This window comes from Pseudopodoces humilis, chromosome 1 (genome assembly GCF_049639895.1).
Source record: "Pseudopodoces humilis isolate 2021_Gansu_Grassland_sample_001 chromosome 1, ASM4963989v1, whole genome shotgun sequence".
In the NCBI taxonomy this organism is placed as follows: domain Eukaryota; kingdom Metazoa; phylum Chordata; class Aves; order Passeriformes; family Paridae; genus Pseudopodoces; species Pseudopodoces humilis.
In genome coordinates this window covers 129,639,807-129,667,348 of record NC_142200.1, presented here as the reverse complement: position 1 = coordinate 129,667,348, position 27,542 = coordinate 129,639,807, and the positions used below count along the sequence as shown (strand labels likewise).

Below are 27,542 nucleotides of genomic sequence, written 5' to 3'. Positions count from 1 at the left end.
CATTTTATCTGTGGCCTGCTGAGATGGGACACGACTGTACCAATTGAATCTTTATTAAGTACTTTTGATGTTCAAACTGTGACCTTCTTCTGGCTTTTGTTCTTGAGCACAGTTCAAGCAAGAAAAGAATGGGGTGACACTTTAAAGATTTTTTTTTTTTTTTTTTTAATATGATCATTTTGCCGTCAAGAATTCTTACCTCATCCTTGTTATGTTAGCTTAATGGCAGACCTTTCAGGCTCTGCCCTACTTCCTCTGAAGAAGTTATCCATGCATCCTCATTTCTAACATGGAAAGTGTTGGATAAGGGATCTTGTGCTAGTTCCAGCACTGGAAGGTTGCAAATCCATTAGTTCACAAGTGCTATTGAACCCTCCTCAGTATGGCTTTTCCTTACAGTTTCCTCTAACCTGAGTTTCAGGGCTCTCTGACTTGGCTTTTTGCCCCTGGGGCTTTCTGCTTAGAGAGATTTCTTCTGCTCAAAAACTGTTTCTTCTCTTCCCTATTTAGTGCAGGGGTTGGAACTGTTGCCTTATAGACTCTGGTCTGCTGCTCTTGTTGTCCCTGGTAGTATGACAAGAAGGGTAGAAAACACATGACAAACACAGAATTTGGAGGATACAAGAAGGCTGGCAATCCTTTCTTCATATATAATGATAATATGCATCTATAAGTGATACAGAACCCTTATGCAGCCCTCATGGCTTTCTTTTTTGAGTGGAACTTGTTGAGAGTCTGTCTTTTTATACTGTATGCAAATTTAATGTCATCATACAGCACATTCTGCCACCATAAAAAGTAGAGCTGAGTTAATCCTTCTCCAAGTAGCGTTAGTTTTTACCTTGTGACCATATCCCAGCTGGAGCAGACTGAATTGGTAGTAGAGAAATCAGCTTCTTTATTGAGTGGAGATGTTAGCAAGTGATGGCATGTCTCAGCTAGAACTGCTTGGAGACCCTCAGGCACCCATCCAAGCGCCAGTATCTTCCATGGCTACCTGGTGAAATAAAAATTTTATATCTCTGATGTTAAGGCAATATCTCCTGAACTTAGCTAGTTCTTCTAGTTGTTTTTTCTTTGTTATATCTCCCTTTTGCAAAAGGGATAACCTAGACAACTGTATCATTTAGCCTTATGATGAAAGTGGTGACTTCAAATCTGCACAAAGACATTTGTCAAGATCTCTGTGGTCTTTTTCCACTGTTATGTCCTGCATTTTGTAAATACAATATCGGGGTGGCAACTCAGTGTTTGAACCAGTTCAGTCAGTTTCAGTTTTATCCATGTTCTTTTTAACACGTGAAATTAGTAAATGTCTGTTGTATCTCAGCAGAATGGGTTTTGTACAAAATAAGGACTTTAGAAGTTTGTCTGGTTTCCTTGTGTTACAGCTTTTCCCCTTGGAGGAGATACACCACTACATAGATGGAAAGAAATGTTTGGGTGCATTGTACATTCATGTGTCTCCTGTACATTTTTAAGACATAGAAAAACAATTAACCCTGTCCCCCAAAGAAAAAAATCCTTTGTGAAGGGTGACATTCTGTCTTCTGATCAACCCAGAGAATGTCTAATGTGAGTTGGACATGTAACCAGCTCTAGATAAAGTAAAAATGCTTCCTGTGAAAGTTGTCCATCTTCATCAGAAGTCATGTCTGAGACATGTCACCATCTCTTTGCTACTGAATTCAGTCATCATTCATAAACATCATCAGAACAGCTTTGTGTGTTTCTAACACAGGAAGTTCATGAATGAATATCCTTATTCTCCTGATGTGTATAAATAATTTAAAAATTGTCTTGGTTCTTCATACAATGAAGATGTGCATGTGCTTCTGCTGGATCCACAACAGTACCTTTGTTTTCAATGCTTTTGTCCACAGCACAATGAATACTTTTTCTTACTCTGAGAAAAATGCACTAGTTCATTTCAAATTTGTAACTTATAAAATTATGCACCTTTAGTCTCTTTACAGATACAAGACACTATTCTACTTTAGTATCTAACAAATCACTCCTATACCAAAGGGAAAATGACACTTATTTTCAAATGATGGGGCCATGACATAAGTAGAGAGTTGCTAGTTGAGAAGACAGGCAGCCTGGGAGGATGAGAACGCTGCAGTATTTAGTTTTGCTGCTTTTTATTCCCATCTTTTGTGGTAATTATTCAATTCTTCCTTAAATATGTCATGTGTACAGGGAAGTAAAAAAACCCCAGTATGGTAAAATTTATAATTCACAGTAATTTTATGAAAATTTTAAGCATTAATTATTTTAAAATTTTGAAATAGGTGAGAACTATTTGCAGCAGCCTACGTCTTTATACTGGCGTGAAGTATGGCAGCAGCCACTGTAGCCATTAAGAAGCACTAATACCTTTGTCATAGGAAGGAAAAAGTCAGTTATAATCAAAACAGTGAAAAAAGTGGTAGCAAATACATCTTATTTTAAAGTTATATATGTGAGAAAAAATATATTCCTTTTTCCTGTTTCTTCACAAGCTCCTTTTTTCCTTTGGTCTACCTGCTGTCAGATGCTGTAGGCACAGTTGTCTGGGTGAGACCATTCCTTCGGGAGACAGCACTGCACTTTTTTCTCTTTTGTATTTTTCCATAGCCTGAAGATTGTGTTGCAAACATTTCAGTTCAATTCTTCAGTTTTTGCTGGGAGAGGTGGGAGATTATCTCTCAGGAATTGTACAGAACTGGAATACAGGCTTCATAATGGGGTCTCTTTTTCCAGCATGGGTGGAGTTACTGCTTTCAGGCTTTATAATCAATATGAAGAGAGTAGCATTTCAATATTAGAACTTGACCTTTACTGTCTTCTTCAAAGAAATGAAAATGAATATCCACATTATTTTACTTCAGAATGTTCCCCCCGAGTAAGCAATATTAAAAAGAAGCTGATAATGTGTCGCATTTTTCTGCTGAGATGAAGGGGGAACTGGATGGTTCAGAGACTGGTAATAGGATATGTGACCTTCCACCTCTGACCCATTTACTAAAATATAAGCCATGACAGTGGAGTCTAAAAGCCATTACTATGGGATATTCAGCTGTAGAATCTGGAACTGTGTATTTGTGATTTTTTTGAGGTTTGTGCCACTTGTCACAAGCTTCCACAGCAGATTTAGCCGGAGCGAATTGAAAAGTGAATTTAAAACAAAATGGATGGAGGAAGCCTTGTAAATAAGGATATTTCAGGTGTGCTAAACTCAGTGATTTGTATCTGTTCTGATCTGATAAAGCTTGTTTGTTGTGTGTGTTTTGTGGTGCATGTTTCAGAGTTTCCTCAATCAGTGCACAGGTGGTATAGACCAGTTTTCTTTAATTTTTACTTTGGGGTGTTCGGAAGGGGTTAATGCAAATAAGGATTCTGTCCTCTGGATTTTACCTTGAGGAGATGCTGAAAACTGGCACCATCAAAAGCATGGATGTTTATATTATTTAACTTTTTGCCTTGGACCTCGTGGGGAAGCTTCCTAACACCCTTTTTTTTTGTCTGTAGGCAACTTAAGCTGCAGGTTAGTTCTTTGAAGCCTGTCTTAGTTGTACAGCTCAGGTAATTAGATCCATAGGTTTTGCTTAGCCTTAATTATCAGCTGGTTTTCCCTGAGCAGAAGCAATCAAGAAAGTCAGGAGGGTGGTAGGAATGTACCACCAAGGTAGCTGTGCACACAGGCTGATGGCAGTGCCAGTGTGGCTGGCTTACTTCTGAAAACATTCTCCCCTCCCTCATATCTTCCAGAGCTTGAGAGAACAAAGTACTGTAGTAGGTTAAATGCAGCTAGTCAGGAGAAAAAATGTAAATCAGAACTGCTCGCAAACTAAAAAGAAAAGCTTTCTACGCATTTCATGTACACATTCTCACTCACTTCCCTTTCCCCCTATTTCTCTGGAATCTGGGATGCATGCTTCCTCTTTTGTGTGCTGTGAGGGCTCAAAAAATGTGTTTAATAATGGCAAGGACATTTTCATACAGACATTCACTGGATTGTGTGAAGATTTTATTAAGAAAATAAGAAGACATAAACCCCAACTACATAGCACATTATTCTCTGGACAAGATAAAAATCTGCTTTTGTTGTTTCATTTCTGGTTTTCTCAGTGCAGCAGTGCCTTCATTGCCTCTGCTAGGAAACTGCCAGTTCCTGAAGAGGCATCTAACTCAAAGCAAAACCCAGCAGGTTTCAGGGCCATTGACAGAAAGCTGTAAAAACTTGCCCACTTCTCCAGGTTACTTTGTCTGTGTATTTTCTGGTTCTAAAAGATATTTTTCAATTTGCAATTACGTGTTTCTCAGAAAGTCTTGGTTATAAAGCTGACATGGTTGAAATTCTGGCTTTTCATCAAGGTTTCTAACAGAATTAGCATTTGAATCACTTGAGGCCCTATTCACAAAGCAGAGCACTATTTGCATAATCAAAAATGCTTTATTTTGCATGCCAGTGGAGAAGCTAAGGGTTGTAGCTGTGGCTCACTGACAAAATTCAAGTGATCGCATTGATGTGTGTCTGAATGCTGCTGTCTCTCGGTGTTGCTTGCACAAATTAGTACAAATCTATATAAAAGCCAAAGAAAAGGTTTTTGGAGCAATGCATAGACTCCATTAGAAGTCTGATTAAGCAGGCTTTGCGTAAGTTATCAGTGTGAGGATTAGATGGATTTCCTACTCTTCCAAATATTGAATGAAGTTTGGGGCACTTGTGCTGCTGGGTTGTTGCAAGACAACGGATGTCTTTCTAAAGATATGCTCAGCAAAAATTTATGAGCTTGGAAATGGCTTCTTATTCTAAGGAGGTCAAACTAAATAACCTATAAAAGTATGTATCGTGGATAGTGTGTTCAAGACTTTACCACCTTTCTGTCAGATTTCTGCCAGCAGTCCAAGAGGCTTATGAATTGCATTAATAATAGTCCCATCTTGCCATCAGCCCGTGCATTCATGTTTTTCATCCATTTTTATGACTGTGGACAAGAAGGTAGAATGTCACATTCAATTACAGATGAATAACTCCTGGTCACAGTTCAAGAGTACGAAGCAACTTCTGACCTCTCTGAGGCAGTAGGAAACCTTTGAACCTTATTTAACCCCTTAAATATTAGGAGATTTCATCCCTTTAATTTTTTCTAGACTGAATTTCTGATGTGTTGTTACTGTTGAATCAAGTTCTTTAGTGGAATTTGGATGGCAGTTTTAGTTCCACAAAGAAATTTGGTTATATATTGTATATATTGTAATATAATTATTACAGCTTCAGATAATTGAACCTTAAAAAATAATATGGTGTGATCTAGCCTTTTATTTGTTTATATATGTCAATTGATTCAATATAAAAAAGTTTGAGGCATGATATTAATTAAATTCATTTATTTAAAAATATACTAATGAAAAGCTTGATGTCCAAATAAAAATAAAAGAAAGTGAGGTTTTAAGTAAATTAAAACTATCTTCAATAATATATATGCTTCTGAAAAGACAATCTGTATTTTTGAGTCTTCAATATCATACAGTACGAAGTTTTATTCTGGTGTGTGTGTGTGTTTGTTGTTTATTAAATTCAAATTACACCTCTGGAGTAAAAGTGCATTTCAGATGCATCTTGATCTGGAACTAGACTAAATATTCCATTAATCTCTGCTCCTAGAATTTTAGGTTTCAAAATACTGCATACCGTAAGTGCATCATTAATAGAAATACCTTGCTTCCTGTACATTGCTTTGGAGCAGTAAGCAAAAGGTGAGTTTAGTCTGGTTCAAGCATCCATGTTCTTTTCAGAGTTTGCTGTTTTTCTTCTAGTTGACTGAAGCACATAAATTTAAAGTTGAGTTTCTCATTCATTTAATTCAGAGGCCATTAACCTTATAAAATCATGGACAGTTATAAATCTACATCTTTAAGAATTATGTAAACAAGTTTATAACAGCTTCTCAAGCTGTTAGAAAATTAAATGAAACCCAGACATATAGAAGGACAAGGTTTTATTAGCAGCACTTGTTAAAGCCCGACAAAATGTTGGAAAAATACCTGCAGATAGTCATATGGTCCTTTGTGACAAAAACACTGATGTGTAGCACTCATTGTATAGTTAACATCACAGATACCGTCAAGATATGGATATGCAGCTGTAGTTTCTTCTCAGGTAAATGGTTCTTAATATTTTAGATGTAGTTTATTGTGGTCAGAGAACTTGGGGAGAAGAATGTGTTTTACTTACTCAGACCAGGTTTGTTTATCTGTGGAGATCTTGTCAGTTTCTTTCAAATATTATCAGGCTGTCATGTATAAGTTTCCAAACCAGCTGGGGGATGGGCATTTTGATGGACCTCACAGTATCTGTGATCTGTCATCACTGGGGTACCTAGCCCTAATTAGAAATGAATGAGCAGGGTTCCTGTGCCTGTTTCATTGACTGATCTTTCCTTTTTTTAAAAAAAAAAATATTTTATTTGGGAATATTTCTATTCTGCTTTCATAAGGCTGGTGCTATTTGAAACACTGGACCATGCTGTGAATTTAGGGAGGATGTTTAGCATTGTGAATGTTAGCACTTTGGCTGCCACTATTTTAACATCAGCATCTGAACTGGAATGTGCTCTTAGAGTTTTCAATGCAATCAGTTACTGATTTTTAGCCAGAGTTTTCTGGCATGTGTTGGAATTACAGGGATAAACAGGGACTTAGTATTCCTTATTTGTCAATTTCCCTTAGAGGTGCAGTTTACTGTTGCAGAATGTCTGATATAACATATCCACTAAGTAGCCATGCTGAAGGAGAAAAAAGTCATTAGTGCCTATGGGTACTTGTAATTCCTGTGACCTTTTTTAGGTCAGAGCATGTTCGTTTGGGAGAGAAACTTGGCTGATAAAAATTTGGTGGATTTGTTAAGTCATTCTTTGGTTTACTTGGCATGAGGTGATGAGGCAGCAAATCACTAGTAAAGAACTCCAAGCACTTTACAGTGCTTGAGCTGTGTTTTCTGGCATACTAAGATGTTCTCACTTTCGTTGTAGAAACTCAAAATCTCAAATATACTCAAATATACTCTCAAAATACTGTTGTAGGTCATCTATCTTCAAGGATTGCTTGGAAAAGGATTCTTTAGAAGGAAAAAAACAAAAACCAAAACCAACATTCCAAAGGTTGTTGAAAAAACATTGCAGAGGTTCAGAAACTGCTTCAAAGCAATTATGGCTTTGCCGTATTCCTGAACCTTGGTCTTATGTGCGTGAAATTGTTGCTTATGCTGAACTTCAGTGCAAACTTGTCTTTTGTTTGTGTTGGCCAAGTTTGTTCGGGATCAGTTGGTGAAATGATAGCGTTTCATCTTTGACTGTGTGATAGTGCTACATTTATAAGGAGATTATATCCAGTAGTTTTGTGGTGTTCAGGTCCCATACTGGCAACATAGTTGTACACTGAGTGGTCTGATCCAGTTCGTGCTTGGTCAAATCAAATTAACAGCTAAAGTTTGATGTTTCTCCTCCCTTGGTTTCTGCAAGTAAAAAGGAGCTCATCAGGAGGAGTTTCTGCTACACTTATTGATTCAGCTACTCAATCTCTTCGTATTTTATTAGCTTTGTCTTTCTAATTGAAAATGGAAGTTATAGAGAGATACAATTTAGGCATGTTGTCATGTTCTGTCTAAGTCCTGCTGCTTGTTTTCTGTTCCATTTCTCTTGAGGAACAGGAACCTTCATGCCTCATGTGTTTGGTTAGCAAGTCACTTTTTTATTTTGTTTAGCTGTAACAGTAAGCAAAAAGAAGGATTTAAAGAGATAACTAAAGAATTGTCTATATCTCTAGGCTCATGTACTATGTGGGATGATGGACCAAGATTTAAGCTCTTGGATTTTGGCTTGTTAGCTTGTCCTGAGCCTATGAAAGTCGTCTTGTGAAACTGGCTTTTTAGGTAGCAATTTTCATTGCACAGGTGTAAACCTCCCACTTTGCATTTAGCTTTGGTTTTGGATTTTTTTCTCATACTGACAGAGTTATAAACTGTACATGCATTGTCCATGCATTTTTATTCCCTTTTCCCTTCTGTATTCCCTCTAGCCTTCTTGCTTCCCTTTCTGACATGCTCTGGCAGCCTGGAGAAGATTGCCCCACTGAATGCTTGGCAGTTCCACACCTGGGCAGTGGTAGGGAGGAGAACCAGGAGCAGTGGAGGTTAAGAATAGATGCTGGTGTGAGGATTACATGAGCTATGACAGTGAGTTTGGAAGAATGCAAATTCAGGCCATTCAAAGCAGCACTGGGAAGATGGGAAGGGTTGATGACTTTGGCTAGCCTCAGTCAGGAGCCTGTGGCATGGAGAATGGGGAATCTAACTGGACAGGGCTAGCGTTTCCCAACCTTTTTGTTATTATCAGGGGTGAAGGGAGAGGAGCAGAAATGGAGCACAGGATTTGGAAATGCGTTCAGCCAAACCAGGTTTGTGACTGAGATTTTGGAGAAATTTGGAAGTTTTGTTACAATTGTTCTCCTGATGACATTGTCCTATCTGTAACTGGTGTTGTATTCTGGATTTCTTGCCTCAGACTTCTGTTTCTGACAAATACCTGAAGGTTTAAGCATGCTCAGGGAGAATGGATTCTCTGGGAGATTTTAGCTGCTTAAGTGCAGCTTTAAAGTATGATTTTCCACTGAGTGGATGTAAACTTTGAGAAATTGGACAGATTTTCACAGAAACTAGAAAAAGCATTTCTTTGATTTGAAGTCTAACTTTTGAAGGCCACCTTTCAGTGAAGGAGTTCAGAGAACTGTTTGAAAAAAAAAGGTCAGCAACATTAAAGAGCATATTTGTTCTCTAGTTCTCTCTTGGGAAAGAGCTGACCTGTTTTGACTGGAACAAACACTGTTAGATGCAAATTGGAAAAGATGAGGACATTTGTTTAAAGTCTGTTAAGGCAGTAATGTCATTTTAGAGGAATGGGTACTTTAAGAAGCAGGGCTATCAATTTTGCTACTGTCATTGTTAATTACTATGATTCTATAAAAAGAATTTTATCTGGAAAAGCAAACAGTAAATTGCTGTAATTATAATTGATGAATGACACAACAGGATGGAAGAACTGAGTGTATTTTCAAGGGGGCTGGATGTTTTATATCTGTATGTAGTAGACAGACAAGCTGTTGAGTTGTCCTTTAAAAAAAAAAATTCTTACCACCTGAGGTGTTAATGGGTTATGCTCAAAGATCCCTTTAATGTGTTTTCTCACATTGCTTAGGAGTGCTTTAATTATGTCATTGCTCAGAGTGGCTTCCAGTATGATTTAGATCCATAGTTTGAGTCATGTCATGCATCTGCAGGTAATTTTGAATCTGTACTGGAAAATTATGGGTATGTTTTTAGCAAAAGAAAGAGGATAAAAATCACTACCTTACCTCAGCTAGGTCTCCTCTGAGCATCACTTAACTTTTGCATCACCCTGTCACTGTCAGCTATGGCTGTCAACTCAGTGAAGCTGAGACATTCCGTCAGCTCATCTTTTCTGTTCTAGCACCTCTCCTGCACATTGTGAGGGCCACCTGCTTTTTAAAGAAACATACAGGACTTGCTATCTTTTCCTTAAATGAAAATTTTTGTCCTGTATAACACATATTTCCAAGCTGAACAATGTCTCCAACATTTCAATAAGCACATACTGCTCTAGAGAGTGACATGATAATAACAGGTCTTCACTGTCATTTAAATGTAAATTTGTAAAGTTTGCAATCAAACTGATTTGTATGTAATTACATTCTGGGGTGAATAAAGCAAAAATCCTGGGGCTTCCAGTTTTTCTGTTTCCTCTCCATTCCTTGCACCTTGAATTAAACTAACACTGTTGATGGGTATTGTGAACTGCAAGAGTAAGTGATAGTTCAGTGATGGGGTGAGAACCAAGACAATACCTAGAGACCACGGGGCAAATGCAGAAGGAGGACAGTATATCTGCTCCTTGTGAATTCATAGGGCCTTTACATGTGAAAATAACACTTACAATGTATTTTCAGATTATGTGCTTGCAAAGTGGGTGTCCAGCAGTGTTGCCACCAAAGGACTTTATTGGTCATGGTAAAGCATGGCTGTCCATTGCTTATATAATCTTTCAACTAATTTAGTCTGGAAAAGAATTTGACCTTCACTGGGTTTTGGTGCTATAGTGTCTGCAAGCTTTCTTCATCACTATTGCTTTTTTCATGGTAGAAATTAGTTTACAAGTTACTTGAGGGGATATTGCCATTTTGTAATCTGCATGGTTAGCATATTTTTGGATGGGAAAGAAAAATCAATTACAAATCTTATAAAAGGCATCAAAGAGATCTAGCCTGAATTAAGGTTATTTCCTGTCCTTAAAAATGTTTTTAAAATGTTCTAGATATTATTCATATTCTAACGATGCTTAAAAGCATAATAGTTCATTGCTTTGAGTTGCTTTTTAGGGCAAGTTACACAGTGACTGGATTTAATTTGCTTTATTATGAAATTTTTGTTCTTTTCCTATATACACTCCATGTTTTTCTCTTTTCAGTTACAGAACAGTATGCCTTATTTTCACTGTGATTGATTTTGTTTACTAAAATAGTTGTAAAAATAGTTATTTGCTAGCTTTCTACCGAGTCTGGCTTTCTTTAACATCTAAACCATTCCACAAGAGACACAGCAATGCTATGAGCATTCCAGCTTTATTTTCCACTTATGGGCAAAGAGGCATGTTGAGCCTCACCCACCCAGAAGAAGAAAATTGACATGATCTTTTAAAGACTCCTGTCTCACTCCCTTTTTGAAAAATAGCGAGACATATGCCACAAGCCTTTTTTTTCTGCTGCCTGAAGTGTGTGCTGACAAATGAGTCTGCTTTTCATGTAGGTTTGTTTTTTTTTCCTGATGGAAATGGCCCACTGAGAAATAGAGCAAAAGTAATTTTTTCTAAAATAGCTTTTCTGTAGAATTCCTCATTTATAAGTAGTGGCTCAAGTATGCTAGTAGGCAACTGAGTTTCATGTCAATGCAATTTCATTATTTCCTATGATGCCTTTCTGTCTTCAGTGTACAAAAGAAATATTCATTGCAGGTACATAAGGTTAAGTGATTTCTTGTCATATTGATGCATTGGTAAAAGTGAGTAACAAAATGCTCATTGACTTCAGCAGAGCATGGGATACAGTGCTGGTACTTGGCTTATTTACACCCTCATTGGGACAGTGTAATACTAGTATTGCAGATATACCATTTACAGCAGAGAATCTTTATTATGGTTGCAAATTAAATCATTGAGAAGTTGTCAGAATTAAGTTTACCTGGGAAAACTTAATTTGGTCTCTCTAGTTCTACTGTTCTTTCCTTAATTACACAACATCACCATGTTTGCTCCTGCTGTGTGATCTCTGCCTGTGTCAGATGATGATCGATTAATTTAATTTAATGTTCTTGATGGGTGGCTCTAGCTGTAGGCACCTACTGTGCATTACTAAAACACAGATGGTTTAGAAAATTTCTAGAACACTCGTCATTCTACTCTGACTACTTAAATATTTGTTCATCTTGTCAGCACCCCACTTGCTGAGAGTCCTTTTAAATGATGATTTTGAGATGACTTTGAAAGTACTTGCATAACATTGGGTAATATCAGTGTACAGGGTTGCTAGGGGTTCTCTAATCATTGTATGCACTCTACAGTTCTGATATGTGTGAAGGAAGATCAAAATGAAATGTTCAGAAAATGAGGGACATGGTAATATCATCAGCATGAGTGACTTAAAGTGATGCTGAGTCAGTGGTAAGGTAAGGGTAAAGATCAGGCTGATTTTCTTCTGTCTTGGACCTGGTGGAGTTTTCAGCTTCTCTGTTGAATGGACAGGATCATTCCCCTACTTATTCCATCTGTGAAAAAAAAAATAAAAATAAAGACCTGAGAACAGTTAATGGGTGCAAGCACACAAGTCGGCTATTGCAGGAGAAGTTAGGCTGTGAATTTGCAGGCTGTTGAAGTGTGAGATAGATATGTGCAAGATAGATATGAAGCAGCTGTGAACTGAAACTCTGGCTTATCTCATGGCAGTGACATCAGGAACAGGTATCTCCAAGTTCACATTGCAGCAGCCCCTGCAATTGCAGTCCATCTCTGTTTTGAGCACTTGGCCTGGCATTCTTTATTTTAATTTGGATTTTGTTTAAGTAATGTTCCAAGAGTTTGAAAAATCTATATTCCAATTTCTGGTGTTGCACCTGCACTCCAATGTTTCATTACATTTGCTAGCTCTCGTATGAACACATCCTGCTTGAACTGAAATGTTAACTGGTACTTTGAAGGGTGCTTCTCTCTGTAGACTGAAATTGCAGGAGAATGAGGAAAACTACCAGATGCTTTCTTTGATTCCTGCTGAAAGCAGTGGGAATCTTGGGTTCTTGGATGGATATCGTATGTGATAGTGTCTGCAGGCTTTTGTGTACTTCCCCCAAAATATGTTTGCCCACCTTGTGCTCTGCATCCTGTCCCTTTTGTCTTGTCTGTGTGCTCTTTCCACTTCCTGCATTTTTCCACCTGTGAAGGATGTTTGTTTGTCCTCTGGCTTTTCTTTCTCCTTACCCAGCTGTCCTAGCTTCCACTGTGGATCATAGCCCCTGCTGCCATCTCCTTTTTGCTATTCCTCCTCCTTCCTTTCACACTGCTGATAGTCAGGCTGACCCAAAGGGACAATTTCCAAAGCTTTAACTTGACCAAATTTAGAGTAGTTTCACAGAGATGGCAAAATGTGTATTTCTATTTCTAAGGCCTCTTTGTTCCCAGATTTTGAGTCTCTACTCCAAAACACTGGGTTGAACGGTTTTCTTTTCCAAAGGGAAAGTTATTCTGTGGGTTACAGAAGTTGTTACTAAAGCCTATTTTTAAGAGATGGGAGTTTAGGTTAAAAACTTTCAAAGTAATCCTAAGTTAGATAGATATTTATGTGAAGACAGTGTCTGAAATTCATCATGATAACAAATCTAAAAACAGCCAGCGATGGTTTTATAAATAGATTGTGTTATTAGTCCCAGTCATGCTATGTGTGCATCAAAAAGTAATAGAAATGTTCCTGCTTTCACATGCTACCAGCATTATAGATTTATTTTCTGTAAACACTGCATATTTTTGGTTTACACAGTTTCCTCCTCTTGAATACTGAAATGGATAGGGAAGGCAAAATATGACTGGTGGCTACAAGATAGGAATAGCATATTGCAATTGCTTTCCAAAAGAGTCTGGCTTTAAAAGGATGATGTCTCATTATTTTTAACCTCCATCTGTACTTGAGTTGGAAGAGTATTGGGAACAATACATATCTAGAATTGTTCACACAATTACATCTAGAATGTAATGAAAGAGACATTCATTTCATATGACAGCAGTCTTCTATAGGACTGTTAGAATAACATATTGAAGTGCTTTTCAGAGCTTATTTAATCAGTCTTTCCAGTGTTTTGTTCCAGTTCAGTAGGCAAAGAGATTTTAGCAGGTTTGTGACTTGCCTTTTGCTTAGGGAACTACAGCTGTAACAAGAAGAACCTTTGAAGGTGCCTATGTGTTGTAGCACACACAATTTTCCTGTATTTCTTCTCTAGCAGCATACTGTAATTTCAAGGAGGAGCAGCAAGAAGAAATTTCACACACACACAAAAAAAAAAGGTTTAAAGTTCAAGTCACACATGTAAGCCTGAATTGAGGCTGAGGAGGTAGATGAAGCTAATTTGGTCCATGTGGTCCCTCCAGCAAAGCACCCGACAGGTGAAGGACAGCCAAGTCCTTTCTTGCAAGCGTGTGAAGAATGTTTGCTTTCTTAATGGCAGACTGTCATTATTTTGATTTAATGAAAACTAGAATAAGGACCATTTGTTAAATCTAGAAGAGACTTCCATGAGGTTGGAATTAGCCATAAAGAAGGTAATTGAGCTAAGCTTATGTAATAACCCATCTAAAGTTTTCTGTTCTGTTGTTTCTTCTTTTTGTAGCTCACAAATTCTTTTGCAATTTGTTATGAAACTTCCTCCTAGAAAGTTTTCCAAGCTGAAGAGTGACCTATATATCTTTATTGCATTGTGTTCACTAAGATCAGAGTGGAAGCTGGCCAATTCTGTGTGTTCATAGGTATGCAACTCTAAAATCAACTACTTCAGATTACATATGTTCTATAAATAATGATTATTCTGCAGAATATATCCTGTGGTGAGAAGATATGAGGTTTCTGGTCAGTGTGATCTTACCTAGGATGTACAGTTTTCACTGAACTGAATTTTCTTATGTTAGGGTTCTAGGAAAGCAAAGCTATTTTCTTGTAGTAAATAATTTCAGATGGGTGAACTGGAAAATGGCAAAGTGTAGATTTGGGGACTGAATTTCTGAGGAGGAAATTACTGCACATTTATTGCTGCAAAACCAACAGAACAGAGAGCTGAATTCCTGTCCCTGTGGTAGAATTCTAAGTAACAGAAATTCCTGCTGTGTGGGAAGTGGCTGAGAAGCATAAGGGACATTCTACTCTCAGGCCAAATTTTAAAAATTGCTATGAAAGATGTATAGATTGAAAATAAGTTGCTGGGAGAGAAGCAGAACTGTAGTTTGTGCAGGCAGTAAGACACATTTGAATGTGTTTGTTCAGAAAACATGATTATAAGGAAAAGGCCCCATGAATGTTTTCTCACTGAGGAGGCCTTTCCAGGAGAGCTCAGAGACTGATCCAACCGTGTAAGTGAGGAGTTGGCACTCTGACAGAGAGCACCGTTGTGTCTGCAGAGTGTGACAAGCTGCAGAATTTTAAAGATAAGTTGTTTGGCTCTGAAGCACAGTAGCTTACTTGCTTTCACAGATTTGTGTTACTGACTAGAATGTGTGTTCTTTGGCATCTCAGAAATCCAGCAGGGCAGCAAAGATGCACAGTTGCAATAACAGCATTAGAAAAGTGCAAGCTTCCATGGTGTGCAGTCTTCAAAAGTCTCCTGATGAGAGAAATCCTCCTGGAGTGGCAGTGAGAAAGGATGAGCACTGCATGTGAGTAGCAGCATGAGCAATAGTTAGTAGTGGTGCATGGTAGTCCCAGCTGACACCCCAGCTACTGAAGAAAGAAGGTATTTTTACAGTTACACTTTTTAGAAAAATGTTAGAAATGTGGAAATATGAGAGAGCATCCTCAGCAGTTGTACATTATGGTGCATATGAGCAGCATGAGCTCTGCTGCTGCTGCTGAGAAAAGCTTCCAGGTCACTGGAAGTCATCAGCCAGTTTGAAAATAATGGGTTATTCTTCTGTCTAGGGCCACAGTGGAGATTTGTGATTTTTCACAAAGTGAGAATAAAATGATAGTCAGGAATTGAAAGACTGAATGGTTGATCAAAAGACCATAATTAATATTCGAGCTTAATGTGCGTACCATGTCCAAAACTACTATCTTCGCTGGTGAAAAGTTCTTCCATGTGACCTGGTAGTCAATAGTAATTGTTACCTTTGTTGCATTTATCATACAGTTGTGAAATACTGCTTTATGAGATATGAGAATAATCTTTTTCAAAACACTCCCAAGCGAGGCTGATCTAAAAGTCACAAGGCTTTGTTAGTGGAGTGTCAGGCTTGAGCTGATGCTGTAAAACCTGCAGGGAGTGAAGCACTGATTTACTGATGCTACTCAGGTTTGGGGTGAGAGTTGGCTGCAGTCCATCTGGCTTGCCTTGCTCATGGAGTGAGTGTACTTTAGAATAAAGCTCATCTGGGAACAGCAAAAACCTCCTTGACCAGCACAAGCGATATGGCAGCTTGCCAGGAGCTCATAATAGATGAGAGCATCCCCTTGTTGGGAGCAAAGCCTGTGATGGTTATTCAAGCAAACGCAATGTGTTTCCTTTGAGTATGCAAATATGGTTATTAGCCCTTGATGGAAAGTGTGGAGTGCTGGTGACTCAGATCAGGAGCTTGTGTAAAAGTCACAGAAATTATTGTCTGGGATGTTGTTGACTGCTGAAGTATGTCAACAATTCACCTTCCCTGGGTTTTACTGTTAGAATTTGCTGTGTGGGACTGTGCAAACGCAGGTGACAGAACAAGCACCTGGCCATTCAAACCCATATAATACTTTGTCCAAGGTGTTTTAGAAATGAATTTTATTATTCCTTGCTGCTGTTCCTCCTCAGAACTATTTAGAGAAATTAATAAAAACTGCGGCCATCTGTTTATTTCATACCAAGGGTAAAAAAAGAGTGCCAGTACTTTTGAAGCAGCATTGTATAATTTTGTTATTAAAAATACATGACAAGGATACAGTGAGTACTAGTACATTGGTCCCACTTTTGTGAGCTGTTGCAACGTTTTTTCAACAACATTTTAGTCTTTTTAATCTTAAAAGAAAACAACTCTGTGTGAAATCTGTGGGTAGTAATCACTGGATGGAGCTGGCCTTCTCTGACAGAATTATTTTGTTCTAGAAGTAGCACCAGGCACAGCAGCACCTGACTTCCCACTGAGCTCCTGTAGCAGCTGCATTGGCAGCTTCAGAGGTAAAGTCAGCCTTGTCTCAAGTTGATTCTGACAGATTCTCTGGACTCTTTTTTATTCTTTTGGATGCAAATTTCTGGGGTTTGTCACTGAATTAGTGGAGTTCATCCAAAGTTCTATCACCTTTGAGTAAGAGCTTGCCCAAAAGAGGAGGTGTATAGGTCATTTGTTTTGAAAAGTTGTTTTTCTGGAAAATATCTCCATATTATGGTGCATATTTCATTTTGCTTTTAAAATATTCTGTGAAAGAAGAAACAGCTTTCCTATTTCAGACAACTTTTTTTTTTCCCCATTTCCTCCCTCCCCCTTTTGTTTTAAGAAACAAAACAGTGTTTTCACAAGGCAGGCAATCTTAATGGTCAGTCCAGATAGAAGAACATGTGGGGTAATTCTCTTGCTTTTACCATTTATGTTTGTTTTCTCACAATATAAATTGATAGTGTAATTGCTTATTTCTGCAGTGTAAAATTAGTGCAATTAAGATGATTTTGCTCTCTGTGCTATATTACCTACAGTATTTCACTTGTACTAATGGAGAAGACAGAAATTTTACCCTGCAGGTGATATTTTGTAGTTCCTGTAATATATGGCAGATGCTGATTATTGAGGCTGTAAAAGGGGGGAGTTGGATATTGGAGAAGATAAGTAAGAGTGGGGGACGGGACTGAAGGGGAAAGACAATATTTGCAAAGACCTTGAGGTAAGCTGCTTTCAATGTACTGTTTAAGCTTTAATGAACCATATAGAGATTCTACCAACAAAGTAATGGCCAGCTAGAGGAATTAAAGGCCTCAGGTGATGATCTGAGCAGCAAAAGCTGACAGAGGTCATAAATGCTATTACAGTTCAACACAGGCTCTGCTAGGAGGAAGTTTTTTTGTTCCTAGTGTCTGTGAATGTATGGTCCTTCAATAAGGTTTGAGGGAAGAGCTGATAAATACTTCAGGTACTTCAAGTGAGCTCTTAGGGTTTCCCCAGGTTAAAAGTTCTTGTTTCTGTTAGAAGGTACCTTTCAAAACAGTTATTCTTTATCTTTTGCTTGTGTCCATTTCTTTAACCAGTAGCAATTTCTCCTCATTGTCTTTAAAAAAACCCTAATGTATCCAAATCCCTCTGAGCTTTAGTTCCTAGAAATTGTCCAAGTTCTAGGATGAGGATCCTATGAAAATTGCTCATGGCTCTTCCTTTCCAAATAGGCCTCTATTTAATATCTGGATTATTAAATTTCTGCACTGATCAACTGTTTAAAATTCTTATTTGTGATTACAGTAGCTGTTTTACAGCTCGGTGGCAACAAAATCAGAGCACAGGAAAGACTCATGTGTGCTGGCTCTCTAAATAGCGTGAGCTGTGGAGTAGAGGCCAAAGCAAGATCTTTGGAAATTTTTCTTCTCACCTCTTCTGCTGGGTTGTAGGGCTGTCTCATTCTTGGTCATAGAGCTTCCTTGCAGGTTTGCAGTCCTGTCTTCATGATGTCTGTGATGTTACCGACTTTGAATCGTCTTTATGGTATTCTCCTCTTTGCTGTCTGCCTTCTGCCTCAGATGGACTCCAGAGTGTGATGCTGAGGATGCTTGTGGAGGAACAGTGATGCAAACAGATGCCATGTTGCTTTTGTGTTGCTTCCTAGAGTAATTAACTTGTCAGATTGCTCTCCTAAAGACCAGTGTGAGAGATGATATGTACTTATCTTAATTCAAAGCGAGATGACCCCTGGAGTTACCTCAGCCTGATGGAAAGCCCTGAATAGGACAGCAAGGGGTAACAGTGCCGTGGAAGCTCTGTAGTTTCCTTTCTGCAGAGTAAAGGATTGAGACATGCATTTGGTCTTTCATTTTTTTTCTTTGACAAAAGTAGATGGGTGACAGAAGAAAGTTCCACATTATTCAGCTTAGAAATATGCTGTTCATTTGCATGTCTTTGTATCTATTATTTACTTGCTAGGGTGACTGATAGTCCTGCTCAGATGTATGCATGAGATGACAAGGCACCAACGACAGAATGACATTGGTAACAACACATGGCTTGTCAGCATATATTGCTAAAATATGCTATGTCTTGTGGAACATTAAATATATAATATGGAATGAACATTAAATATGTATTAGGTTATAAAAAAAAAATTAGTGAAGGAGATTACCTGAAAATTCACTAGATAAGTCTTTGTCTTTTCTGAAAACATGAGGTGGTACCATTAAAAAATATAGTGAGAAAATACCATGTATTTATTCTCATGGGCTAGTACAAATGATTCATTAAATCTCTGTTCTATTTGAGAAAAAGGAGAATTACTGCTTAAAGCCCTTTTCTTAGGATAGATGCTGTACTTAATTTAGACAGCAGCTTGGTTGTGTTGGATAGGAAAGATTGTTTTGAAAAGACGTGCTTGACTTTTGTCTGAGACAAAAAAAATACCTTTGAGTGTAGGAGGGCGCTTGGTGTCTGGTTGCTCAGACATGAGTGATTCACTTAGAGGAGGCTGTGTAAAGAAAGCATCTCTTGCTCCAGCTCATTTTGGCCTCAGAGTGAGGCTGACTTTGACCAGCAAGGTGGAGAAAATAGCACTGAATGGGAAGGTGTGATCTTCAAAAACTGGATGTGTGGAACTCACGAACATAGAAGATACTGAAGTCCAACTATTGGTTGTTAGGTTATGAAGCTCACTTAAGTCACTTAAAAAAGAGAACAAATCAATATAAAATATCTGGATACTCTTTAAGATAACACGTATGTTTTGCTTTTCAGCTTCTCTTTTGAAAGGATTGAAACATGCAAACATTGTGCTGCTTCATGACATCATTCACACCAAGGAGACCTTGACACTTGTGTTTGAATATGTGGTGAGTAAAGTGACTATATATCCTAGATATAGTCCACAGTGTATTGAATTTTATGGAAATGTTCTCTTTATCATCAGTGATCTATGAATCAGGCCAAAAAAACTCTTTATTCTGGAGTGTGATGGCTGTAAGAGATTCTGCTTTGTAGCTGGGCTAAACCAGATTCAGAGATGGAGAATTAGCTGCCAGGGCTCTTGAAGGAACTTATGCTGTTGAGCTGACTTTTCCAACTTACTCTGCTTCCTAGCTATAGGTTGTTTATTGGAGCTTTTTCTTTATTGATGTGACCAGGTTACTTTAAATAGGTGAGAATACTGTAGGGAAGAGCAGGACTGAAATGCTTAACAGGTTGAAAAGCACATATTAAGTTTAAATTGCTTTTTTTTTGTGATTGGCTTGTGCAGAGTGTCTTTTTATAAGCAATGTCAGTAAAAAAATGTCTGGTGCATGCAAATTAGAATTTGGGATTTTTAAAATTTTGCCATGATTAATACTTTACCTAGTAATTAAAACTTCAATTTACATAGTAGGCAGTAAGGATCTAATTGTGTTGAGAGTATTACTTTCCAAAGTACTGGCCTTGGCCTCCTAATTAATCTTTTTTGTTTTTCTAAGAGAAACATATGGCATTTATGTAGAACTACTTTAGCATTTAGCTGTGGAATTATGCAATGTACTATCATAATTAACCTCCCAGTTTTCACAGATGGGTCCAAGAACATGTAATTTAAAAGAAACAAGTGAGTTTAGAGACCATTAGGTTTTCAGTATAATATCAGGTATTGTAGTCTGTAAGACACTGTGTTTATAAAGTGCTAGCATTACTCTAAATACATCTCTGCTTAGGACAGATGGAATTTTTTTGTGTGTTTCTTTGGGGCAGGGCTCAATTTTTCTGTGATAATGCACACAGCATCACAGAATCTTGTCTGGAGAAGCCTTTCACCATGTGTATTTATGTAAATGTGCTACACTGTGAGGGTGTGGGTATTCAGCTGCAGCAGCCTGCAGAGCATTTGATACAGTATGTATTTTTTCACCTCAGATATTGGAACAGTAATAAAAATTGAATTCCTTTTCTTAAAATCAGTAATTCTCCTGCTCCTGACTTACTCACTGAATTAACATAGGGAAAACCTTGATACTTAATTTTATGTAATGATCAGTGTACACTTACTTGCATGTCTTTACATGAATACATTTAGCAGTCCCATTTATCAGCAGCTGTATTTAGCTGTATTCTTCAGAACTTGTTGAGAAATCAGATGTATAGAATATGTTTCTCCCTAAAATAGAAGGGTTTATTACACTAATTTCAAATTGCTGGATTTTACATTTTACATTTACATTACACTGATGCCAAGTTTCTGGATTTTATATCCAGTAAGGATGTTCAGACAGGTTGTTTAAGACTGGCTCTCAGCCATGTACAGGCACAGATAAAGCTTCATGCAGTAGCACATTCTTTTGGATTCACTTAGCTGTTTTTCAGCAAGAGACCAACCCTACTGGTGGTTGCACCTTTCCCATGATGTTTGGTACCTATTGAGACTGTTTGAGAATCTCCTTTAGTAATGGTCTCTAGCAGCTGATCCAAGTAATATTTTAGTGTTTGGCTGCTGGGCACCTCTCAAGGTGCTGCTGGGGAAGAAGGGAAGGATACTTTATTCTCTCCAAACAGCCTAAAGACTGTATAATAATGACATTGTAACATGCTCCTGTGCCTTGAGATGACAGAATTTCTTAACAAAAGTCTGTTTTCATTGTTCAGCAATGTAAAGTTATAGTTTGATCACATAGTGAATGCTATCTGATAATGCTTGAGAATGCCCATATAACCTGAACTGAATTCTTGTGGGTGTGCATGATAGAGGCTTTAATTGCATGATTTCAGGGATCTCATTTGTTCCTTTGGCTAAAAAGCTTCCATTCAGCATATAATGTGAATGTGCAGAGGCAAAGATTACAGTTGCCCATTGAAATGTACAAATCTTGGCCGGTTGAATATGCAATATAGCTGTGTAATTTGTGTTACTGAGCTCTGTATCTGTAATGTCTGGTTTGTTGTTATTTTAACACCTGTACATGGTTTAACTCAATCATACAAGTAATTTGCACTGAAAGAAGTCAAAATAGTCATGTGATTAAAATTACATGCTGGTGTACATTTTTGAATGACTAAATCCTAACACAAAAGGGATTGAATTTGATTTATTTCATAAAGGGATATCATAGAACTGATACACTATTGCCATTGATCGCTATTGACCTTTTCAAACATAATAAAAGATGTTTGAGTGAGATATCATGACTAAATTAGTAATGAACAGTTATTGATCTGAGAGTTCTCAGAAAATGGAAAGTTTGGGTTGCTAGGTTGGTGATGATTCAATTGGGAAAATAATACTGGTGAAATGTCTGAGGCTATCAGAGGTGTTTGGTTTCAGCATTAACCCTGAAAGAATAGAATGAAATTTAATGTCATATAGTAATCTTTCATTGCAAATGAATGTGTTACAGTAATTACTTAGATGCTGAAAGCAGAATACCCTCTGAAAGGGAACATAGCAGTCATTAAATTCTCTGGGTCCCTCAAATTAGCTTCTTTTTAATATGTATGTCTGTTATATGAAAACATGACAGAGTTTGTTAACTTTAACCTTGGTGATCTGCAAAGCCAAGAAAAGGCAATCTTTAAAAATTCTGTCTGACAGCTGAAGATCAGGAAAAATTTATTCTCTATATAAACATTTTGACGGCGAAGTTGGAGCTGTACATTTACGTGGAAGAGGAGAAAGGGAACTTACTCCTTTTGAACTTAGTCAAAAGTAGTTTAGAATACTTTGTTATTCTTTGTTAGCACTTATATCAGTGAATTGCAAAGCATGCTTGGAGCTCAGTTTTATCACTGGATGACTGAGAGCCATTGCTTATTACCTGGGGAGCTTTGAGAATGAGCTGCTTAGAATTTCCTCTACAGAACCTGAATGGCTGATAGTCTTTCATGTATAAATGGTAAAGAAAATTATTTCTGTATAGTTAACTGGGATGTGCTAAGCAATGAAAATGAAGTTTCGACACACTTTGCATCTGCTGTCTGAGACTGCAGTAACTTCCCAAAGTCAAAGGTCAGTTCAGTGTCACAGTTCAGTGGAGATGTGTGACTACTCACACAGGTTTTGTTCCCTTCCTCACCAGGCTCTCTTTAGGTGTTTAGGCAATCTTATGGTGATGGTGGCTTTAGTGCCAGTGTCACTGATAATGGCCAGCTTTGCCCAAGGAGGTGGTGAATTTTACATCTCAGACATATTGAGGGATCTCTGAAGATGGGTTCACATCTGTTTGCTCTAAAATGATCATTAGCTGCTGCCCTTTGCTGCTTCACTTGTTTATTTAGAAGGAAGATGACTGAATTTAGGAACATTTAATTGCTGAAAGGCAATCCTAAGCAAAATGTATTTGCTACAGGCTTGGTAGAATGATAATGAGGTTTTTAGTATTATGCATAATTATGTAAGTATATTATTATCAATAAATGAACCAGCAGTTCGTCCTATTCCTGGCATGTAAAAATGAGCTTGTATAGCAAACTTTACATCATGCTTTCAATATTTATGAACTAGGTTTGCAACAAGAACAGATACTTATTATTGGAAGGATGAGTAATGAGCAATATTATGTCTGCCTCAACAGCAAAAAATCTCCAGAGTAATCTAATAATGTAATTTAAACCCAAGCATTTTCAATTGCCTTGACTATTTTAACATTTGTGTATGTTTTTGGTTCTAAAAATTAGTTTCCATTAACGAAAAATGTTCAATTTTCATTGCTTCATTACAGCAGCTAAAATAAGTTGTTATAAAATGAGTTTACTTAATAAAGTTCATTAGTTACATTTCCCTCCCATTTCCTGTCAGAAAAGAAATGGTGTGAGTTTCTCATTTTAAAGCTTATTGGAAATCGACATATATATTCTTTATCAGAATTAAGAATTACACAGCTGAGATTTTGAATTTGTCTTGAGACAAATTTAGCTCACATAATACTTACGAAGTATAACATAAGAAAACAGGCAAAATTAATTACCTGCAAGGACCATAATTTTTTCCATTGAAAAAATTCAATTTCTTATAATTTTTGATAATTTGGATTGAACACTATTATTTTTTTCAGTTTTTATTTATTTTATTAGGGAGCAAATTTTGAAACTAAAGGTATGACGGCATTGATGGATTGTGAAAACAAACCAAAAAAGCCACATTTTTTTTTAGTGGGTGAGAGAGCAGGGAAAATCAGTAGTGTCCCAGAGCTGCTTTTGAGCTCTTAACACTAGGATCCTTCAGTGATGTGTAATACCTAGGGAGAAACCAGCAAGAAGGAAGGAAGAGTCTTCTAATCCTTGACTTAAAGTGAAACGTATTTGGAGCCTGAATTACATTATTTTGGTGTGAAAGTGTAATGATGGGTGATTTTCTTCCCATTTGAAATTGAGGTGCCTGTCCAGCTGTGGTGAGGAAGAACTGAAATCCAGTGAAGTTCTGCAACAATCAGGTGCCTCCAGTCACCTTTGCTTGCTGTGAATGTGCCTGTCCTCCCTGGCAAGCAGCAGAGTCAGCGAGGGCTCCCAGCCTGGAAACAATTGAATTTAGTAGTTTCTGTTTACCTTGACCAGAGAAGCAGCTGTTCCCCTGTAGTTTAACCCTGCCTCATGCCCCAGGCTTGCCCTGAGTTGCATTGCTTAAGTTGCAGTCAAAAAGATGACAGATCAAGGCTGAGGGTCAGCAGAGGGAAAGGAAATCCTGTCCTATTGAGAAGAGGCAGTAAAGGAATACTGCTCTTGGGAAAGCCTTCTTTCTCAAGTTCTCATGAGCAGATCAGAGATAGGTGCTGCTGATGTCCTAGTCTGGAAATGCAAACAAAATAGGCTTCAGGAGGGAGGGATTGAGGTGGGATTTCAGGAGGAAATTGTTTAGTGCTTTGCTGAGAGGTAAAGATTCTGCCAGACATGGGAATTGGTAGGAAAGAAGGAATGAAACATTATATTTAAATTTAAATAAAAATACTCTTGCTAGGCTAAGAAGTTTAGCATGTCTAGGGAGAGCAGATGTTACTCATGCAATATTCTTGAGCATGTAGTGTAACTCTTGGGGATGATGCTGTGAAGGGTCAGGAGTTGGACTTGATGGTCCTTGTGGGTTCCTTCCAATTCAGCATGTTCTATGATTCTGTGACCCTGTGATCCTGTCTTTGGAGGATTTCCAGATGTTGTGTAGACTTCATATGGAGGGCACATGCTGATGAATAGATGTATTAATAAAATTAATCAAGATTTACAGTCCAACAGGCTGGAAGGCTGTGTGTATCTGAATGACCAATTTTTGTACTATTTACCAATGGTTGGTAAATATTGGTTAGATGTTCTGTGCACCATTTAATAATTAGCATCTGTTATTTATTCTTCTTTTTATTAAGTATTAACCCTTGCATTCAATGTAAGTATTAAAAAGAAACCCCAAAACAATACACACAACAAAATCAAAGCATAAGAAACATTGAGTTGAGCTGAGAAATGGAATACTGGAAATCCCATGAGATAGTCTGCTTCCTGACAGTTCCCAGTTAGTTTTTTCCTAAATGAGAGGTAAAAATTCAAGTGTCATTGCAGTCCATCGAAAACACATACACGTAGTAGGATGCGTGTGCATAGTAGACATGCCAGTGATGACATTCTGCTTAATACAGGTAAGGCCACCATCCTAAGGGGCAAATTGTACACAAAAGAAAGACATGAATCAGCTGGAGACCTGAGGGGGAAAAAGACAAGGGTGAGTAAACATCAAGAATAAAGCCTTCTAAGGAAAAGTCAAAGTAAATAGGGCTCTTAAGAGGTGTGGATAAAAAAAGGATGAGACATTTACAACCTTTAAATGTATCATAGAGAAAGTCAGTGACCTATTTCTATCATAAAGAGGATAAAAAAGAAAATCTAAAATTACAGGAAAGAAGAGAAAGATTAAACCCAAAGAATGCCCCTTTCATACTAACAATAATAAAGCACTTAAGAAGTTACTGTGGGGTGATGGTTTGTCTAATACTGTCAGTTTTTAAAGAACAATTTAGGCAAATAATCAACAGAATTCTGTCATTGATAGTAGACATAGGTAAGATTGTTATTTTTTCACATGCCTGTCCTTATAGGCACATGTGTTACAGCTTGCAAAAATTGTCCCAACTTTGTTGATTTTGAGGTCTCTAAGTCCATCACAGTTTGCACAAGCTGATGAGTTGATGCTAGGTTTTGGTCACACTAAACAGGAATTCCTACTTATTTTTGCAATGTCATTCTTTTGTTCAGATAATGTCAGTAAATTAAGTAGGTTGTCTCCTTAACCTGATTTATGAAGAACACAAAACTGATGAAATTATTAAGGTAGACAGTGAATAAGGAGGAGGATAAGCTGGCATCTTTAGAAAACTGTATTTTGTTGAAGATCTTTTAGTTCATTCAACTATTCTTTCCTTAGTGGTGTGTGTTTCACTTGTCTCTAAAGAACCAGATTATTCTCTGTGAAATGGACAGGGGCTTTGTATCCATAAATAAATATATCTTTTCCAGTAACAGCCAAAAATCAGACAACTGTGCATCCCTTTTTCTCTCTGGGATTTTCAGATATGTTTCTATCTGTATTATGTACTCCCCCACCATCTAGTCTCCTTTTCTATATAGTATTGTTCACATTTTTTGAAGTATAATTATCTTTGTTGACAGTGTGAGAGAAATCCAAGGCACTGAAAACATCTGTTAGCAGGATTGTTTTCATTATGAGTGTCTTGTGGGGCACTTTCTTCTTCCTTGAATCCCTAGTATAGATCTTTCCCCTGCTGCTCAGCCCAGCTGGTGCTGTTGCCTGCTGCTGTTTTGCTGGAAGTTGCTTAGGTGTCACCCAGAGATACCTTGTAAGGGTATTCTCTGCTAGCATGGGTAACACCATGTCATCTCATAGAGGGAACAGATAGAATTATAGAAAGCCACAGAAATACATGAAAATGAGAGTCTGTGACACTTTTGAACATACCAGTGACACAAAATAAGTTTTAACTGTGGCACACTAATCTGCAGAGTGCTTAGGTTGGAGGATACATGCCATTTAAAAGGAATTAACTTCTTTTGTTCTCCTGTCACTTTAAATATTCCTGGCACCCATCCTTTTATTGATATATTATATTATCAGTTTAAAAATTTGTTGGTGACAAAAAGGAAAGTATTTTAGTCAGGAAAGCTGCTAGGGCATAACTAATGTGTGCCCTTCTTTGAACAGAGAGGAATGGCTCACAACAGCCTCGCTGCCTTGGTGGAGCAGCACAATCTGTCTGCTGCACCATGGCATCGCCGGCAGCCAAATACTCCTGTTCTTGTTTTAATGGGAGGGTTCTTACACATTGCTGGTTTTGCATGATGGGAATGAAGTTGGAAGTGCTTCCTGTTCCATTCACAAGCCCCGGGCTCTCCGTGCATTTCAGCTTCAAAAATGACAGCTGAAACCAATTAGGCAGAATTATGGGACGCCTAAGTCACATGGAGATTTATCATGACTGAAGAAGAGGAGGGAAAAGGAATGTATTGCATGGGAAGTAGAAGAGACTAATTTAATTAGAAGAGAATGACATTCACATTATTATTATGGAGAAGGGTGAACAAAGTAGAGATCATTTCACGTCACTAGCCATGCCTTTGAAACGAAACGTCCCACCCTTTGTCTGAACATGTTTGTGTTTGAGTCTGATTTCTGAGCAAGATAGCTGAGCAAAACAGTTGATGTAAAAGTGAAGCACACAGCATATCTGAGGACATTTCTAGCTTGTGGTTTACTCATCTATTCATAATTAGAATTTCTTCAAGAGGAGAGGGGGAGTCATCAACATTTGTCTTTTTTCCCTGCTTTGTTTACATATTCTCTCTTTTCCAGACCTAGGATGTAATGTATATAAACCTTGCTTCAGCTGTATAAATATCAGCCAGGATTCTTTTCCCTTCAGCAGATGCTTATACGCAGTATGCTCACAAACGTAAACACACACGTGTCTACTTATAAACCAGAGTCTTGCTGAATAAAAGTGACTTTCATACATTTACACACTGCCCCAAGTTTAAATCAAAACCCAAATTCATCAATTCATTTCTTCATGT

The 27,542-nt window shown here is 37.7% G+C and overlaps 1 protein-coding gene across 4 annotated transcripts in view; it reads left to right on the top strand.

The window, feature by feature from the left end:
* Positions 1-27,542, top strand: part of CDK14 (cyclin dependent kinase 14) — a 311,069-nt gene that overhangs the window by 112,024 nt on the left and 171,503 nt on the right. For all 4 annotated transcript variants that reach the window (XM_005518789.3, XM_014248691.2, XM_088059192.1 and 1 more), the window contains one exon: positions 19,260-19,354. In XM_005518789.3, coding sequence (XP_005518846.2) covers positions 19,260-19,354 — 95 coding nt within the window. The remainder of the gene's footprint in view (positions 1-19,259; positions 19,355-27,542) is intronic.